Source organism: Oncorhynchus gorbuscha, linkage group LG18 (genome assembly GCF_021184085.1).
Source record: "Oncorhynchus gorbuscha isolate QuinsamMale2020 ecotype Even-year linkage group LG18, OgorEven_v1.0, whole genome shotgun sequence".
NCBI classification, from domain to species: domain Eukaryota; kingdom Metazoa; phylum Chordata; class Actinopteri; order Salmoniformes; family Salmonidae; genus Oncorhynchus; species Oncorhynchus gorbuscha.
Genome location: NC_060190.1, coordinates 73,228,890 through 73,249,148, shown reverse-complemented (window position 1 = coordinate 73,249,148; position 20,259 = coordinate 73,228,890). Strand labels below are relative to the sequence as shown.

The following is a 20,259-nucleotide window of genomic DNA, read 5'->3' as shown; positions in this document are numbered from 1 at the left end:
CTACCTCTCCTGACCCGCAGACCCAGCCTCTACCTCTCCTGACCCGACCCAGCCTCTACCTCTCCTGACCCGCAGACCCAGACCCAGCCTCTCCTGACCCGCCTCTCCCTCTCCTGACCCAGCCTCTAGACCCAGCCCAGCCTCTACCTCTCCTGACCCGCAGACCCAGCCTCAGCCTCTACCTCTCCTGACCCCAGCCTCTACCTCTCCTGCTACAGACCCAGCCTCTAGACCTCTACCTCTCCTGACCCGCAGACCCAGCCTCTACCTCTCCTGACCCCAGCCTCTACCTCTCCTGACAGACCAGCCTCTACCTCTCCTGACCCGCAGACCAGCCTCTACCTCTCCTGACCCGCAGACCCAGCCTCTACCTCTCCTGCCAGACCCAGCCTCTACCTCTCCTGACCCCAGCCTCTACCTCTCCTGACCCAGCCTCTACCTCTCCTGACCCCAGCCTCTAGACCCAGCCCAGCCTCTACCTCTCCTGACCCGCAGACCCAGCCTACCTCTCCTGCTACCCCAGGCTCTACCTGACCAGCAGACCCAGCCTCTACCTCTCCTGACCCGCAGACCCAGCCTCTACCTCTCCTGACCCTCCTGCAGACCCAGCCTCTACCTCTCCTGCTACAGACCCAGCCTCTACCTCTCCCCTACAGACCCAGCCTGCTACAGACCCAGCCTCTACCTCTCCTGACCCGCAGACCCAGCCTCTACCTCTCCTGACCCAGCCTCTAGACCCAGCCTCTACCTCTCCCCGCAGACCCAGCCTCTACCTCTCCTGACCCGCAGACCCAGCCTCTACCTCTCCTGACCCGCAGACCCAGCCTCTACCTCTCCTGACCCGAGACCCAGCCTCTACCTCTCCTGCCCGCAGACCCAGCCTACAGACCCAGCCTCTACCTCTCCTGCTACAGACCCAGCCTCTACCTCTCCTGACCCGCAGACCCAGCCTCTACCTCTCCTGACCCGCAGACCCAGCCTCTCTACCTCTACCTCTCTGACCCGCAGACCCAGCCTCTACCTCTCCTGCCTCTACCTCTCCTGCTACAGACCCAGCCTCTACCTCTCCTGCTACAGACCCAGCCTCTACCTCTCCTGCTACAGACCCAGCCTCTACCTCTCCTGCTACAGACCCAGCCTCTACCTCTCCTGCTACAGACCCAGCCTCTACCTCTCCTGCTACAGACCCAGCCTCTACCTCTCCTGCTACAGACCCAGCCTCTACCTCTCCTGCTACAGACCCAGCCTCTACCTCTCCTGCTACAGACCCAGCCTCTACCTCTCCTGCTACAGACCCAGCCTACCTCTCCTGCTACAGACCCAGCCTCTACCTCTCCTGCTACAGACCCAGCCTCTACCTCTCCTGCTACAGACCCAGCCTCTACCTCTCCTGCTACAGACCCAGCCTCTACCTCTCCTGCTACAGACCCAGCCTCTACCTCTCCTGCTACAGAACCCGTTGAGGCCCAGCCTCTACCTCTCCTGCTACAGAACCCGTTGAGGCCCAGCCTCTACCTCTCCTGCTACAGAACCCGGAGGCCCAGCCTCTACCTCTCCTGCTACAGAACCCGTTGAGACACAGCCTCTACCTCTCCTGCTACAGATCCCGTTGAGGCCTAGCCTCTACCTCTCCTGCTACAGACCCAGCCTCTACCTCTCCTGCTACAGACCCAGCCCCTACCTCTCCTGCTACAGAACCCGTTGAGGCCCAGCCTCTACCTCTCCTGCTACAGAACCCGTTGAGGCCCAGTCTCTACCTCTCCTGCTACAGTACCTGTTGATGAAGTTGCCCAGGTTATTGAGCAGCTCAGAGTTGTTCTTGGTGGCCATGTCGACCCAGGAGAAGGCCGAGTCCTGTCCCTCGGGACGGAGGTACAGCAGGTAGAATCGCCACACGTCAGAGGGGATGCCCGTATCCTTGGCCATGTCACCAAACACACCAACACCTCGACTCTTAGAGAACTTGGTGTCCTCGTAGTTCAGGTACTCTGAGAGGAAACACCGACACGTGGTTCATTTCATCTTATCCACCACGACTGACAACTGCAAGTGGATTCAACTGGGTAACAACGGCTTAACATGAACAGTCAACAACCACAGTGGGAAAACTAAAAATGAAATATCTAAAATATTAAATTGTATTGTCTGTAATATTAAGGATTTCAAGTTTCACCAACACTAAAGCCCTTTGTGTGTGTGTGTGTGTGTGTGTGTGTGTGTGTGTGTGTGTGTGTGTGTGTGTGTGTGTGTGTGTGTGTGTGTGTGTGTGTGTGTGTGTGTTACCTGTAGCCACCAGGTGGTTGACCAGTGTATAGTTGTCCTGTGCTCCCAGTAGAGAGCAGGGGAACACCACACTGTGGAACGGAACATTGTCCTTGGCCATGAAGTTATACAGCTCCACCTAGTGGTAGAATCCAGGAATTACATGATGTGGTAGAATACAGGAATTACATGATGTTATACAGCTTCACCTGGTGGTAGAATACAGGAATTACATGAAGTTATACAGCTCCACCTGGTGGTAGAATACAGGAATTACATGATGTGGTAGAATACAGGAATTACATGATGTGGTAGAATACAGGAATTACATGAAGTTATACAGCTCCACCTGGTGGTAGAATACAGGAATAACATGATGTTATACAGCTCCACCTGGTGGTAGAATACAGGAATTACATGATGTGGTAGAATACAGGAATTACATGAAGTTATACAGCTCCACCTGGTGGTAGAATACAGGAATAACATGATGTTATACAGCTCCACCTGGTGGTAGAATACAGGAATTACATGATGTTATACAGCTCCACCTGGTGGTAGAATACATGAATTACATGATGTTATACAGCTCCACCTGGTGGTAGAATCCAGGAATTACATGATGTGGTAGAATACAGGAATTACATGATGTTATACAGCTCCACCTGGTGGTAGAATACAGGAATTACATGACGTTATACAGCTCCACCTGGTGGTAGAATACGGGAATTACATGATGTGGTAGAATACAGGAATTACATGATGTGGTAGAATACAGGAATTACATGAAGTTATACAGCTCCACCTGGTGGTAGAATACATGAATTACATGATGTTATACAGCTCCATCTGGTGGTAGAATACAGGAATTACAAGAAGTTATACAGCTCCACCTGGTGGTCAAATATAGAAATAAAATGCAATTATAGCACAGGACACCGGAATGACTAACACCATCCCCAGGCTCAATTACTACCACATGAGTGAAACAGCTGGTGGATGAGATTAAGGAATTACAGGTTTGATATCATCTCCTAACATCTTATTAAACATAATATACAGTATGACATCAGCTTTTTAGCCCAGCAGTAAACTTAATCTGGGTCGGGGAAAATGGGTTTAAGCAGTATGATATTAATGATAGACACCTGCTGTAGTTCTACAGCTCCACCTGGTGGTAGAATACAGGAATTACATTAAATTATACAGCTCCACCTGGTGGTAGAATACAGGAATTACATGATGTTATACAGCTCCATCTGGTGGTAGAATACAGGAGTTACATGTTATACAGCTCCACCTGGTGGTAGAATAAAGGAATTACATGAAGTTATACAGCTCCACCTGGTGGTAGAATACAGGAATTACATGTGGTAGAATACAGGAATTACATAATGTTATACAGCTCCATCTGGTGGTAGAATAAAGGAATTACAGATCCAAACATTTTATTTTTTTATTTCACCTTTATTTAACCAGGTAGGCTAGTTGAGAACAAGTTCTCATTTGCAACTGCGACCTGGCCAAGATAAAGCATAGCAGTGTGAACAGACAACACAGAGTTACACATGGAGTAAACAATTAACAAGTCAATAACACAGTAGAAAAAAAGGGGAGTCTATATACAATGTGTGCAAAAGGCATGAGGAGGTAGGCGAATAATTACAATTTTGCAGATTAACACTGGAGTGATGAATGATCAGATGGTCATGTACAGGTAGAGATATTGGTGTGCAAAAGAGCAGAAAAGTAAATAAATAAAAACAGTATGGAGATGAGTTAGTTAAAAATGGGTGGGCTATTTACCAATAGACTATGTACAGCTGCAGCGATTGGTTAGCTGCTCGGATAGCTGATGTTTGAAGTTGGTGAGGGAGATGAAAGTCTCCAACTTCAGCGATTTTTGCAATTCGTTCCAGTCACAGGCAGCAGAGTACTGGAACGAAAGGCGGCCAAATGAGGTGTTGGCTTTAGGGATGATCAGTGAGATACACCTGCTGGAGCGCGTGCTACGGATGGGTGTTGCCATTGTGACCAGTGAACTGAGATAAGGCGGAGCTTTATCTAGCATGGACTTGTAGATGACCTGGAGCCAGTGGGTCTGGCGACGAATATGTAGCGAGGGCCAGCCGACTAGAGCATACAAGTCGCAGTGGTGGGTGGTATAAGGTGCTTTAGTGACAAAACGGATGGCACTGTGATAAACTGCATCCAGTTTGCTGAGTAGAGTGTTGGAAGCAATTTTGTAGATGACATCGCCGAAGTCGAGGATCGGTAGGATAGTCAGTTTTACTAGGGTAAGCTTGGCGGCGTGAGTGAAGGAGGCTTTGTTGCGGAATAGAAAGCCGACTCTTGATTTGATTTTCGATTGGAGATGTTTGATATGAGTCTGGAAGGAGAGTTTGCAGTCTAGCCAGACACCTAGGTACTTATAGATGTCCACATATTCAAGGTCGGAACCATCCAGGGTGGTGATGCTTGTCGGGCATGCGGGTGCAGGCAGCGATCGGTTGAAAAGCATGCATTTGGTTTTACTAGCATTTAAGAGCAGTTGGAGGCCACGGAAGGAGTGTTGTATGGCATTGAAGCTCGTTTGGAGGTTAGATAGCACAGTGTCCAATGACGGGCCGAAAGTATATAGAATGGTGTCGTCTGCGTAGAGGTGGATCAGGGAATCGCCCGCAGCAAGAGCAACATCATTGATATATACAGAGAAAAGAGTCGGCCCGAGAATTGAACCCTGTGGCACCCCCATAGAGACTGCCAGAGTACCAGACAGCATGCCCTCCGATTTGACACACTGAACTCTGTCTGCAAAGTAATTGGTGAACCAGGCAAGGCAGTCATCCGAAAAACCCAGGCTACTGAGTCTGCCGATAAGAATATGGTGATTGACAGAGTCGAAAGCCTTGGCAAGGTCGATGAAGACGGCTGCACAGTACTGTCTTTTATCGATGGCGGTTATGATATAGTTTAGTACCTTGAACGTGGCTGAGGTGCACCCGTGACCGGCTCGGAAACCAGATTGCACAGCGGAGAAGGTACGGTGGGATTCGAGATGGTCAGTGACCTGTTTGTTGACTTGGCTTTCGAAGACCTTAGATAGGCAGGGCAGGATGGATATAGGTCTGTAACAGTTTGGGTCCAGGGTGTCTCCCCCTTTGAAGAGGGGGATGACTGCATCAGCTTTCCAGTCCTTGGGGATCTCAGACGATATGAAAGAGAGGTTGAACAGGCTGGTAATAGGGGTTGCGACAATGGCGGCGGATAGTTTCAGAAATAGAGGGTCCAGATTGTCAAGCCCAGCTGATTTATACGGGTCCAGGTTTTGCAGCTCTTTCAGAACATCTGCTATCTGGATATATCAGAAATTCAGCCCTGGATGTCTGCAATGTATGAAGGATTGTTTTCAGAATTAACACACCTGACTGAGCTAACCGCGGTTGATTAGTTGAATTTGATATGATTAAGTGTTGATCCACTGGGGAGACTAGAAGGCTGTAGAACTGAAGTCTACAGCTGGGTGGAGTTGGGTTTAAAGAGATGAGAAGGCTGTAAACATCACAGAGTATGACCTGATTGGTAGACACACTGTACCTGCTGTGGGTTCTTCCACCACTTCTCCCATTGGTCAGTGTAGTTGGCTGTGATGGACAGGTAACCAATAGGAGCGTCAAACCACACGTAGAACACCTGGAGACGAAAGAAGAGGAAGATGATTACTTCCTGAATGGGGGGGGGGAGAAAACAGAGTGTGTGTGTTCAAGAGAATGAGAGAGAGAGATAAAGAGAAAGAGCTAGAGAAAGAGAGAGCTAGAGAGAGAGCTAGAGAGAGAGCTAGAGAAAGAGAGAGAGAGAGAGAGAGAGAGAGAGAGAGAGAGAGAGAGAGAGAGAGAGAGAGAGAGAGAGAGAGAGAGAGAGAGAGAGAGAGAGAGCTATAGAAAGAACGAGAGAGAGCTATAGAAAGAACGAGAGAGAGCTATAGAAAGAACGAGAGAGAGCTATAGAAAGAACGAGAGAGGGCTAGAGAAAGAACGAGAGAGGGCTAGAGAAAGAACGAGAGAGCTAGAGAAAGAACGAGAGAGAGCTAGAGAAAGAACGAGAGAGAGCTAGAAAAGAGAGCTAGAGAAAGAGAACGAGAGAGCTAGAGAAAGCTGGAGAAAATGAACGAGCTAGAGAGAGAGAGCTAGAGAGAGAGAGCTAGAGAGCTAGAGAAAGAGAACGAGAACGAGAGAGAGCTAGAGAAAGAGAACGAGAGAGAGCTAGAGAAAGAACGAGAGAGAGCTAGAGAAAGAACGAGAGAGAGCTAGAGAAAGAACGAGAGAGAGCTAGAGAAAGAGAACGAGAGAGAGCTAGAGAAAGAGAACGAGAGAGAGCTAGAGAAAGAGAACGAGAGAGAGCTAGAGAAAGAGAACGAGAGAGAGCTAGAGAAAGAAAACGAGAGAGAGCTAGAGAAAGAACGAGAGAGAGCTAGAGAAAGAACGAGAGAGAGCTAGAGAAAGAACGAGAGAGAGCTAGAGAAAGAACGAGAGAGAGCTAGAGAAAGAGAGCTAGAGAAAGAGAGCTAGAGAAAGAGAGCTAGAGAAAGCTAGAGAAAGAGAAAGAGCTAGAGAAAGAGAACGAGAGAGAGCTAGAGAAAGAGAACGAGAGAGAGCTAGAGAAAGAACGAGAGAGAGCTAGAGAAAGAACGAGAGAGAGCTAGAGAAAGAACAGAGAGAGCTAGAGAAAGAACAAGAGAGAGCTAGAGAAAGAACAAGAGAGAGCTAGAGAAAGAACGAGAGAGAGCTAGAGAAAGAGAGCTAGAGAAAGAGAGCTAGAGAAAGAGAAGGAGAGAGCTAGAGAAAGCTGGAGAAAGAGAACGAGAGAGAGCTAGAGAAAGAGAACGAGAGAGAGCTAGAGAAAGAGAACGAGAGAGAGAGCTAGAGAAAGAGAACGAGAGAGAGAGCTAGAGAAAGAGAACGAGAGAGAGAGCTAGAGAAAGAGAACAAGAGAGAGCTAGAGAAAGAGAACGAGAGAGAGCTAGAGAAAGAGAACGAGAGAGAGCTAGAGAAAGAGAACGAGAGAGAGCTAGAGAAAGAACGAGAGAGAGCTAGAGAAAGAACGAGAGAGAGCTAGAGAAAGAACGAGAGAGAGCTAGAGAACGAACGAGAGAGAGCTAGAGAACGAACGAGAGAGAGCTAGAGAACGAACGAGAGAGAGCTAGAGAACGAACGAGAGAGAGCTAGAGAACGAACGAGAGAGAGCTAGAGAACGAACGAGAGAGAGCTAGAGAACGAACGAGAGAGAGCTAGAGAACGAACGAGAGAGAGCTAGAGAAAGAACGAGAGAGAGCTAGAGAAAGAACGAGAGAGCTAGAGAAAGAGAACGAGAGAGCTACAAGAAAGACAACTAGAGAAAGAGAACGAGAGAGAGCTAGAGAAAGAACGAGAGAGAGCTAGAGAAAGAACGAGAGAGAGCTAGAGAAAGAGAACGAGAGCTAGAGAAAGAGAACGAGAGAAAGAGAGCTAGAGAAAAAGTGAGAGCTAGAGAAAGAGAGCTAGAGAACGAGAGAGAGCTAGAGAAAGAGAGCTAGAGAAAGAGAACGAGCTTGAGAAAGAACGAGAGAGAGCTAGAGAAAGAGAGCTAGAGAAAAAGAACGAGAGAGCTAGAGAAAGAGAACGAGAGAGAGCTAGAGAAAGAACGAGAGAGAGCTAGATAAAGAGAATGAGAGAGAGCTAGATAAAGAGAACGAGAGAGAGCTAGAGAAAGAGAACGAGAGCTAGAGAAAGAGAACGAGAGCTAGAGAAAGAGAACGAGAGCTAGAGAAAGAGGACGAGAGCCAGAGAAAGAGAACGAGAGCAAGAGAACGAGAGCAAGAGAGAGAGCTAGAGAAAGAGAGAGAGCTAGAGAAAGAGAGAGAGAGAGAGAGAGAGAGAGAACTACTGAAGGTTGAGTTTGTCTGGTACCTTGTCAGAGAAGTCGGGGTGAGGTACAGGGGTTCCCCACTTCAGGTCTCTGGTGATGCAGCGGGGTTTGAGTCCGTCCCTCACCCAGGATCTGGTGATCTGTTTGGCATTGGCCGTCCAGTCCCCTGACCCAGTAGACCTCTCCAACCACTGCTCCAACTCAGCCTCCAACTGACCACAGAGACAGAGTGGTATACGAAAGAGAAAGAGAGAGAGAAACAGAGAGAGAGAGAGAAACAGAGAGAGAGAGAAACAGAGAGAAAAACAGAGAGAGAGAAAAACAGAGAGAGAGAGAGAGAAAAACAGAGAGAGAGAAAAACAGAGAGAGAGAGAAAAACAGAGAGAGAGAAACAGAGAGAGAGAGAGAGAAAAAAAAACAGAGAGAGAGAGAAAAACAGAGAGAGAGAGAGAAACAGAGACAGAGTGGTATACGAGAGAGAGGGAGAGAGAGAGGGGGGGAGAGGGAGATAAACAAGCACCTTAGTTTAAACACCTATAAAATCTTAGCTTATTATGTGGACTTAGAGACAAACAAACATGGTGGGAAATTTGAAAGACGTGACTGTGTGTACCTTGGGCAGATCCAGGAACAGGTGTTTGGAGGATTGGACTACAGGAGTCTGACTACACACCTTACAAGTAGGCTCCTGTAGAGAGAAGGAACACAATGACTAAGGCCTTGTAGTGGAGGAGAGAGAGAACACAATCACTAAGGCCTTGTAGTGGAGGAGAGAGAGAACACATCACTAAGGCCTTGTAGTGGAGGAGAGAGAGAACACATCACTAAGGCCTTGTAGTGGAGGAGAGAGAGAACACATCACTAAGGCCTTGTAGTGGAGGAGAGAGAGAACACATCACTAAGGCCTTGTAGTGGAGGAGAGAGAGAACACATCACTAAGGCCTTGTAGTGGAGGAGAGAGAGAACACATCACTAAGGCCTTGTAGTGGAGGAGAGAGAGAACACATCACTAAGGCCTTGTAGTGGAGGAGAGAGAGAACACATCACTAAGGCCTTGTAGTGGAGGAGAGAGAACACATCACTAAGGCCTTGTAGTGGAGGAGAGAGAGAACACATCACTAAGGCCTTGTAGTGGAGGAGAGAACATATCACTAAGGCCTTGTAGTGGAGGAGAGAACACATCACTAAGGCCTTGTAGTGGAGGAGAGAGAACACATCACTAAGGCCTTGTAGTGGAGGAGAGAACACATCACTAAGGCCTTGTAGTGGAGGAGAGAACACATCACTAAGGCCTTGTAGTGGAGGAGAGAGAGAACACATCACTAAGGCCTTGTAGTGGAGGAGAGAACATATCACTAAGGCCTTGTAGTGGAGGAGAGAGAGAACACAATCACTAAGGCCTTGTAGTGGAGGAGAGAGAGAACACATCACTAAGGCCTTGTAGTGGAGGAGAGAACACATCACTAAGGCCTTGTAGTGGAGGAGAGAGAGAACACATCACTAAGGCCTTGTAGTGGAGGAGAGAACACATCACTAAGGCCTTGTAGTGGAGGAGAGAACACTCACTAAGGCCTTGTAGTGGAGGAGAGAGAACACAATCACTAAGGCCTTGTAGTGGAGGAGAGAGAACACAATCACTAAGGCCTTGTAGTGGAGGAGAGAACACATCACTAAGGCCTTGTAGTGGAGGAGAGAACAGAACACATCACTAAGGCCTTGTAGTGGAGGAGAGAACACATCACTAAGGCCATGTAGTGGAGGAGAGAGAGACCACAATCACTAAGGCCATTGTAGTGGAGGAGAGAGAACACATCACTAAGGCCTTGTAGTGGAGGAGAGAGAGAACACATCACTAAGGCCTTGTAGTGGAGGAGAGAGAGACCACACCACCAAGCCCTTGTAGTGGAGGAGAGAGGGTGACCCTTGTGTCGGCGACTTCCGGCGCTTCCTGGGGGGGGGGCACCCCAGGGTTACTGACATTCTCCAGCTATGAAAAGCCAACTGACATTTACTCCTGAGGTGCTGGCCTGCTGCACCCTCTACAACCACTGTGATTATTATTATTTGACCCTGCTGGTCACTTATGAACATTTGAACATCTTGGTCATGTTCTGTTATAATCTCCACCCAGCACACCCCTCATAGCCTGGTTCCTCTCTAGGTTTCTACCTAGGTTCTGGCCTTTCTAGGGAGTTTTCCTAGCCACTGTGCTTCTACAGCTGCATTGCTTGCTGTTTGGGGTTTTAGGCTGGGTTTCTGTACAGCACTTTGAGACATCAGCTGACGTTAGAAGGGCTTAATAAATAAATGTAATTGACTGATATGAATGTAATTGTCATGTTTGTATTCCTTCAATAGCTCATAAACAGAATGACATTTTGATGTCTTACTGTACGTGGATTTTCTCGTTACAGAGTCGCCGTCATTTCATCTCAAATCGTGGCCAGATGTGACCTACCAGTGTATAGATTAGATTAGATTAGATTAGGAACTGGTACATTTTGTTCTATTGTTGTTTTTTAGGCCAATCAGAGTGATGCTAATTAAACGATACGGGTTATTGACATTTTGGATATATAATAATAATAGAATGAATAAAATGAGTCGATCTTTTCATTGTGATTTAAATTGAAATACTATATATATATAATACTAATACCAGTAGGCTACACTAAATCTGGTCATCGTCAGAAATTATGTGTGTCAATTTCGATTCTTTAGCTTCAGTCTCCTTGACGTTGTCTCAATGGTTTTTAGACGTTTGGGACGACTCTATTACTTCCTTCCATTGTACCAGGAAAACTAAACCAAGCGCAGCAAAAAGTATTTGAAAATATTCCAGATCTGTCTGGATCAGGTCCATTGATTGATTAATTGATTGATAGATAATGGCCGTGTTCCAGAACTTAGACGTTGCTTACGTCTGACAGATCTTACAATGCCTGGATAGGTATTTTAAGTATCAGATAACCAAATCATATGTTAAAGCAATTTGTCAGTCGATGAAGAGGCACGTAACCATTGGCTGTTGCGTCGTCTAGCCTTCGCTGTGGAACGTGCCCCCCCTATAAAAGGTTCTCTCCAGCCCCTCACCCGTAGCTCCACAGCGTTGATAAGCTTGCCACACTTGTCACACTGGTCCCCTCGGGCCTCTGGGTAAGAGCAGAAGGGACATGTTCCCTCGACGAAACGGTCGGCTAGAAAACGCTGGCACGCCTCGCAGCGCAGCTGCTCCACAATGTCTTCAAGTAGGAAGCCTCGCTCATGGAGACGCCAGAAGATGTTCTGGGCTATCCTGAGAGAGAGAGAGGATACGTATTCACAAATACAATTCAAAACACCTTCAAAGTTTTCTATCCTCCGTACAAACCCCTGAAGAAAATGAATCCACACTAATTCTCCACACAATAGTTTTGATGTGATCCCTGTTTGAACAGAGGAAGAGGAAGCCGTGTTGCAGAACTCTTTAACATGTCTAGCTACCACACTCCCAGTGTGTTGCTAATGTACAGTACCAGTCAAAAGGTTTGGACACCCCTACTCATTCAAAGGTTTCTCTTTATTTAAAAAAAATATTTTCTACATTGTAGAATAATAGTGAAGACATCAGAACTATGAAATAACACAAATGGAATCATGTAGTAACCAGAAAAGTGTTAAATAAATCTAAATATATTTGAGATTCTTCAAAGTAGCCACCCTTTGCCTTGATGACAGCGTTGCACACTCTTGGCATTCTCTCAACCAGCTTCATGGTTGAGTCACCCGGAATGCATTTCAATTAACAGGTGTACCTTGATAAAATATATTTCTTTCTTAATGTGTTTGAGACAATCAGTTGTGTTGTGATAAGGTAGGGGTGGAAGATGGCCCTATTTGGTCAAATACCAAGTCCATAATATGGCAAGAACAACTCCATACCCTTTGCCCTCAGAACGGGGCGGCAGGGTAGCCTAGTGGTTAGAGCATTGGACTAGTAACCGGAAGGTTGCAAGTTCAAATCCCCGAGCTGACAAGGTACAAATCTGTCGTTCTGCCCCCACTGTTCCTAGGCCGTCATTTTAAATAAGAATTTGTTCTTAACTGACTTGCCAGGTTAAATAAAGGTAAAATAAAATAAAAGAACAGCCAACAGTTCTTGACCCAAACCAGTGTGTCTGCACCTACTACCACACCCCGTTTAAAGACACTTCAATGTTTTGTCTTGCCCATTCACCCTCTGAATGGCACACAGACACAATCCATGTCTCAACTGTCTCAAGGTTTAAAAGTCCTTCTTTAACCAGTCTCCTCCCCTTCATCTACACTGACTGAAGAGGATGTAACAAGTGACATCACTAAGGGATCATAACTTTCACCTGGTCAGTCGATGTCATGGAAAGACAAGGTGTTCCTAATGTTTTAGATCAGGTGCTGAATCCTCCTATATAATCCGAAGAATAAGCAGAACTTTAACATGAAATTCTACCACCGCTACTCACTCGGTCTGTTTCTTTGTGGTGGTGCGGCCAAGGTGTTCCTAATGTTTTAGATCAGGTGCTGAATCCTCCTATATAATCCGAAGAATAAGCAGAACTTTAACATGAAATTCTACCACCGCTACTCACTCGGTCTGTTTCTTTGTGGTGGTGCGGCCAAAGAAGTCGAAGTCCACCTGGAACCACTGGTAGATGGAGGCGTGGACAGCATGGTACTTGTCACAGATCTGCTGCGCTGTCAGACCTTCCTCACGGGCCTTGTTCTCTGTAGCTGTACCGTACTCATCAGTCCCACACACATACAGTACATTCCAACCACGCAGACGACCATACCTGGGAGAGACAGAGACACATGAAATGAATGTGTAAGTGAGAAACAGAGAGGAGAGATACAGTAGGGTAGTGTACAGTATATAGTAGGGTAGTGTACAGTATAGTAGGGTAGTGTACAGTATAGTAGGGTACAGTATAGTGGGGTAGTGTACAGTATAGTATAGTAGGGTAGTGTACAGTATAGTATAGTAGGGTAGTGTACAGTACAGTATAGTAGGGTAGTGTACAGTACAGTATAGTAGGGTAGTGTAGGGTAGTGTACAGTACAGTAGTAGGGTAGTACAGTATAGTAGGGTAGTGTACAGTACAGTATAGTAGTACAGTACAGTATAGTACAGTACAGTATAGTAGGGTACAGTATAGTAGGGTAGTGTACAGTACAGTACAGTATAGTAGGGTACAGTACAGTATAGTAGGGTACAGTATAGTAGGGTAGTGTACAGTACAGTATAGTAGGGTAGTGTACAGTACAGTATAGTAGGGTACAGTACAGTATAGTAGGGTACAGTATAGTAGGGTAGTGTACAGTACAGTATAGTAGGGTAGTGTACAGTATAGTAGGGTAGTGTACAGTACAGTAGAGTAGGGTACAGTATAGTAGGGTAGTGTACAGTACAGTATAGTAGGGTACAGTATAGTAGGGTAGTGTACAGTACAGTATAGTAGGGTAGTGTACAGTACAGTATAGTAGGGTAGTGTACAGTATAGTAGGGTAGTGTACAGTACAGTATAGTAGGGTACAGTATAGTAGGGTAGTGTACAGTACAGTACAGTAGGGTAGTGTACAGTACAGTATAGTAGGGTAGTGTACAGTACAGTACAGTATAGTAGGGTACAGTACAGTATAGTAGGGTACAGTATAGTAGGGTAGTGTACAGTACAGTATAGTAGGGTAGTGTACAGTATAGTAGGGTAGTGTACAGTACAGTATAGTAGGGTACAGTATAGTAGGGTAGTGTACAGTACAGTATAGTAGGGTACAGTATAGTAGGGTAGTGTACAGTACAGTATAGTAGGGTAGTGTACAGTACAGTATAGTAGTATAGTAGGGTAGTGTACAGTATAGTAGGGTAGTGTACAGTACAGTATAGTAGGGTACAGTATAGTAGGGTAGTGTACAGTACAGTATAGTAGGGTACAGTATAGTAGGGTAGTGTACAGTACAGTATAGTAGGGTAGTGTACAGTACAGTATAGTAGGGTAGTGTACAGTATAGTAGGGTAGTGTACAGTACAGTAGGGTAGTGTAAAGTACAGTATAGTAGGGTAGTGTACAGTACAGTATAGTAGGGTAGTGTACAGTACAGTATAATAGGGTAGTGTACAGTACAGTATAATAGGGTAGTGTACAGTACAGTATAGTAGGGTAGTGTACAGTACAGTATAATAGGGTAGTGTACAGTACAGTATAGTAGGGTAGTGTACAGTACAGTATAGTAGGGTAGTGTACAGTACAGTATAATAGGGTAGGTACAGTAGTGTACAGTACAGTATAGTAGGGTACAGTATAGTAGGGTAGGGTACAGTATAGTAGGGTAGTGTACAGTACAGTATAGTAGGGTAGTGTACAGTACAGTATAATAGGGTAGTGTACAGTACAGTATAGTAGGGTACAGTATAGTAGGGTAGGGTACAGTATAGTAGGGTAGTGTACAGTACAGTATAGTAGGGTAGTGTACAGTACAGTATAGTAGGGTAGTGTACAGTACAGTATAGTAGTGTACAGTACAGTATAGTAGGGTACAGTATAGTAGGGTAGTGTACAGTACAGTATAGTAGGGTAGTGTACAGTACAGTATAGTAGGGTAGTGTACAGTACAGTATAGTAGGGTACAGTATAGTAGGGTAGTGTACAGTACAGTATAGTAGGGTAGTGTACAGTACAGTATAATAGGGTAGTGTACAGTACAGTATAGTAGGGTAGTGTACAGTACAGTATAATAGGGTAGTGTACAGTACAGTATAATAGGGTAGTGTACAGTACAGTATAGTAGGGTAGTGTACAGTACAGTATAGTATAGTGTACAGTACAGTATAGTAGGGTAGTGTACAGTACAGTATAGTAGGGTAGTGTACAGTACAGTATAGTAGGGTAGTGTACAGTACAGTATAGTAGGGTAGTGTACAGTATAGTAGGGTAGTGTACAGTACAGTATAGTAGGGTAGTGTACAGTACAGTATAGTAGGGTAGTGTACAGTACAGTATAGTAGGGTAGTGTACAGTACAGTATAGTAGGGTAGTGTACAGTACAGTATAGTAGGGTACAGTATAGTAGGTATGTACAGTACAGTATAGTAGGGTAGTGTACAGTACAGTATAGTAGGGTAGTGTACAGTACAGTGTACAGTACAGTATAGTAGGGTAGTGTACAGTACAGTATAGTAGGGTACAGTACAGTATAGTAGGGTACAGTACAGTATAGTAGGGTAGTGTACAGTACAGTATAGTAGGGTACAGTATAGTAGGGTAGGGTACAGTATAGTAGGGTAGTGTACAGTACAGTATAGTAGGGTAGTGTACAGTACAGTATAGTAGGGTAGTGTACAGTACAGTATAGTAGGGTACAGTATAGTAGGGTAGTGTACAGTACAGTATAGTAGGGTACAGTATAGTAGGGTAGTGTACAGTACAGTATAGTAGGGTAGTGTACAGTACAGTATAGTAGGGTAGTGTACAGTACAGTATAGTAGGGTAGTGTACAGTACAGTATAGTAGGGTACAGTATATAGTAGGGTAGTGTACAGTACAGTATAGTAGGGTAGTGTACAGTACAGTATAGTAGGGTAGTGTACAGTACAGTATAATAGGGTAGTGTACAGTACAGTATAGTAGGGTAGTGTACAGTACAGTATAATAGGGTAGTGTACAGTACAGTATAATAGGGTAGTGTACAGTACAGTATAGTAGGGTAGTGTACAGTACAGTATAATAGGGTAGTGTACAGTACAGTATAGTAGGGTAGTGTACAGTACAGTATAATAGGGTAGTGTACAGTACAGTATAGTAGGTGTACAGTACAGTATAGTAGGGTACAGTATAGTAGGGTAGTGTACAGTACAGTATAGTAGGGTAGTGTACAGTACAGTATAGTAGGGTAGTGTACAGTACAGTATAGTAGGGTAGTGTACAGTATAGTAGGGTAGTGTACAGTACAGTATAGTAGGGTAGTGTACAGTACAGTATAGTAGGGTAGTGTACAGTACAGTATAGTAGGGTAGTGTACAGTACAGTATAATAGGGTAGTGTACAGTACAGTATAGTAGGGTACAGTATAGTAGGGTAGGGTACAGTATAGTAGGGTAGTGTACAGTACAGTATAGTAGGGTAGTGTACAGTACAGTATAGTAGGGTAGTGTACAGTACAGTATAATAGGGTAGTGTACAGTACAGTATAGTAGGGTACAGTATAGTAGGGTAGTGTACAGTACAGTATAGTAGGTACAGTACAGTATGTACAGTACAGTATAGTAGGGTACAGTATAGTAGGGTAGTGTACAGTACAGTATAGTAGGGTAGTGTACAGTACAGTATAATAGGGTAGTGTACAGTACAGTATAGTAGGGTACAGTATAGTAGGGTAGGGTACAGTATAGTAGGGTAGTGTACAGTACAGTATAGTAGGGTAGTGTACAGTACAGTATAGTAGGGTAGTGTACAGTACAGTATAGTAGGGTACAGTATAGTAGGGTAGTGTACAGTACAGTATAGTAGGGTAGTGTACAGTACAGTATAGTAGGGTAGTGTACAGTACAGTATAGTAGGGTACAGTATAGTAGGGTAGTGTATAGTACAGTATAGTAGGGTAGTGTACAGTACAGTATAGTAGGGTAGTGTACAGTACAGTATAGTAGGGTAGTGTACAGTACAGTATAGTAGGGTAGTGTACAGTACAGTATAGTAGGGTAGTGTACAGTACAGTATAGTAGGGTAGTGTACAGTACAGTATAGTAGGGTAGTGTACAGTACAGTATAGTAGGGTAGTGTACAGTACAGTATAGTAGGGTAGTGTACAGTACAGTATAGTAGGGTAGTGTACAGTAGTGTACAGTACAGTATAGTAGGGTAGTGTACAGTACAGTATAGTAGGGTAGTGTACAGTACAGTATAGTAGGGTAGTGTACAGAACAGTATAGTAGGGTAGTGTACAGTACAGTATAGTAGGGTACAGTATAGTAGGGTAGGGTACAGTATAGTAGGGTAGTGTACAGTACAGTATAGTAGGGTAGTGTACAGTACAGTATAGTAGGGGTAGTACAGTATAGTAGGGTAGTGTACAGTACATTATAGTAGGGTAGTGTACAGTACAGTATAGTAGGGTAGTGTACAGTACAGTATAGTAGGGTAGTGTACAGTACAGTATAGTAGGGTACAGTATAGTAGGGTAGTGTACAGTACAGTATAGTAGGGTAGTGTACAGTACAGTATAGTAGGGTACAGTACAGTATAATAGGGTAGTGTACAGTACAGTATAGTAGGGTAGTGTACAGTACAGTATAATAGGGTAGTGTACAGTACAGTATAATAGGGTAGTGTACAGTACAGTATAATAGGGTAGTGTACAGTACAGTATAGTAGGGTAGTGTACAGTACAGTATAGTAGGGTAGTGTACAGTACAGTATAGTAGGGTAGTGTACAGTACAGTATAATAGGGTAGTACAGTACAGTATAGTAGGGTACAGTATAGTAGGGTAGTGTACAGTACAGTATAGTAGGGTAGTGTACAGTACAGTATAGTAGGGTAGTATAGTAGGTACAGTATAGTAGGGTAGTGTACAGTACAGTATAGTAGGGTAGTGTACAGTACAGTATAGTAGGGTAGTGTACAGTACAGTATAGTAGGGTAGTGTACAGTACAGTATAGTAGGGTACAGTATAGTAGGGTAGTGTACAGTACAGTATAGTAGGGTAGTGTACAGTACAGTATAGTAGGGTAGTGTACAGTACAGTATAGTAGGGTAGTGTACAGTACAGTACAGTATATAGTAGGGTAGGGTACAGTATAGTAGGGTAGTGTACAGTACAGTATAGTAGTACAGTATATAGTAGGGTAGTGTACAGTACAGTATAGTAGGGTAGTGTACAGTACAGTATAATAGGGTAGTGTACAGTACAGCATAGTAGGGTACAGTATAGTAGGGTAGGGTACAGTATAGTAGGGTAGTGTACAGTACAGTATAGTAGGGTAGTGTACAGTACAGTATAGTAGGGTAGTGTACAGTACAGTATAGTAGGGTACAGTATAGTAGGGTAGTGTACAGTACAGTATAGTAGGGTAGTGTACAGTACAGTATAATAGGGTAGTGTACAGTACAGTATAGTAGGGTACAGTATAGTAGGGTAGTGTACAGTATAGTAGGGTAGTGTACAGTACAGTATAGTAGGTAGTAGTGTACAGTACAGTATAGTAGGGTAGTGTACAGTACAGTATAGTAGGGTACAGTATAGTAGGGTAGTGTACAGTACAGTATAGTAGGGTACAGTATAGTAGGGTAGTGTACAGTACAGTATAGTAGGGTAGTGTACAGTACAGTATAGTAGGTATAGTAGGGTAGTGTACAGTACAGTATAGTAGGGTAGTGTACAGTACAGTATAGTAGGGTAGTGTACAGTACAGTATAGTAGGTACAGTATAGTAGGGTACAGTGTACAGTACAGTATAGTAGGGTAGTGTACAGTACAGTATAGTAGGGTAGTGTACAGTACAGTATAGTAGGGTAGTGTACAGTACAGTATAGTAGGGTAGTGTACAGTACAGTATAGTAGGGTAGTGTACACTACAGTATAGTAGGGTAGTGTACACTACAGTATAGTAGGGTAGTGTACAGTACAGTATAGTAGGGTGTACAGTATAGTAGGGTAGGGTAGTATAGTAGGGTAGTATAGTGGGGTAGTGTACAGTACAGTATAGTAGGGTAGTGTACAGTACAGTATAGTAGGGTACAGTATAGTAGGGTAGGGTACAGTATAGTAGGGTAGTGTACAGTACAGTATAGTAGTATAGTAGGGTAGTGTACAGTACAGTATAGTAGGGTAGTGTACAGTACAGTATAGTAGGGTACAGTATAGTAGGGTAGTGTACAGTACAGTATAGTAGGGTAGTGTACAGTACAGTATAGTAGGGTAGTGTACACTACAGTATAGTAGGGTAGTGTACAGTACAGTATAGTAGGGTACAGTATAGTAGGGTAGGGTACAGTATAGTGGGGTAGTGTACAGTACAGTATAGTAGGGTAGTGTACAGTACAGTATAGTAGGGTACAGTATAGTAGGGTACAGTATAGTAGGGTAGTGTACAGTACAGTATAGTAGGGTACAGTATAGTAGGGTACAGTATAGTAGGGTAGTGTACAGTACAGTATAGTAGGGTAGTGTACAGTACAGTATAGTAGGGTACAGTATAGTAGGGTAGGGTACAGTATAGTGGGGTAGTGTACAGTACAGTATAGTAGGGTAGTGTACAGTACAGTATAGTAGGGTACAGTATAGTAGGGTAGGGTACAGTATAGTAGGGTAGTGTACAGTATAGTAGGGTACAGTATAGTAGGGTAGTGTACAGTATAGTAGGGTAGTGTACAGTACAGTATAGTAGGGTAGTGTACAGTACAGTATAGTAGGGTACAGTATAGTAGGGTAGGGTACAGTATAGTGGGTATAGTAGTGTACAGTACAGTATAGTAGGGTAGTGTACAGTACAGTATAGTAGGGTACAGTATAGTAGGGTAGGGTACAGTATAGTAGGGTAGTGTACAGTACAGTATAGTAGGGTAGTGTACAGTACAGTATAGTAGGGTAGTGTACAGTACAGTATAGTAGGGTAGGGTACAGTATAGTATAGTAGGGTAGTGTACAGTACAGTATAGTAGGGTAGTGTACAGTACAGTATAGTAGGGTACAGTATAGTAGGGTAGGGTACAGTATAGTATAGTAGGGTAGTGTACAGTACAGTATAGTAGGGCAGTGTACAGTACAGTATAGTAGGGTAGTGTACAGTACAGTATAGTAGGGTACAGTATAGTAGGGTAGGGTACAGTATAGTAGGGTAGTGTACAGTACAGTATAGTAGGGTAGTGTACAGTACAGTATAGTAGGGTAGTGTACAGTACAGTATAGTAGGGTAGTGTACAGTACAGTATAGTAGGGTAGTGTACAGTACAGTATAGTAGGGTAGTGTACAGTACAGTATAGTAGGGTAGTGTACAGTACAGTATAGTAGGGTAGTGTACAGTACAGTAGGGTAGTGTACAGTACAGTATAGTAGGGTAGTGTACAGTACAGTATAGT

At 44.5% G+C, this 20,259-nt stretch overlaps 1 protein-coding gene across 3 annotated transcripts in view; it reads right to left on the bottom strand.

Annotated features, from left to right (window-relative positions):
* mars1 (methionyl-tRNA synthetase 1) overlaps positions 1-20,259 on the bottom strand; it is a 58,160-nt gene that overhangs the window by 15,883 nt on the left and 22,018 nt on the right. For all 3 annotated transcript variants that reach the window (XM_046310046.1, XM_046310048.1, XM_046310047.1), the window contains exons 9-15: positions 12,774-12,977; positions 11,260-11,461; positions 8,780-8,854; positions 8,208-8,378; positions 5,860-5,955; positions 2,284-2,401; positions 1,775-1,988 (exon numbers count right to left, since the gene is read on the bottom strand). In XM_046310046.1, the coding sequence (XP_046166002.1) occupies positions 1,775-1,988; positions 2,284-2,401; positions 5,860-5,955; positions 8,208-8,378; positions 8,780-8,854; positions 11,260-11,461; positions 12,774-12,977 (1,080 nt within the window). The remainder of the gene's footprint in view (positions 1-1,774; positions 1,989-2,283; positions 2,402-5,859; positions 5,956-8,207; positions 8,379-8,779; positions 8,855-11,259; positions 11,462-12,773; positions 12,978-20,259) is intronic.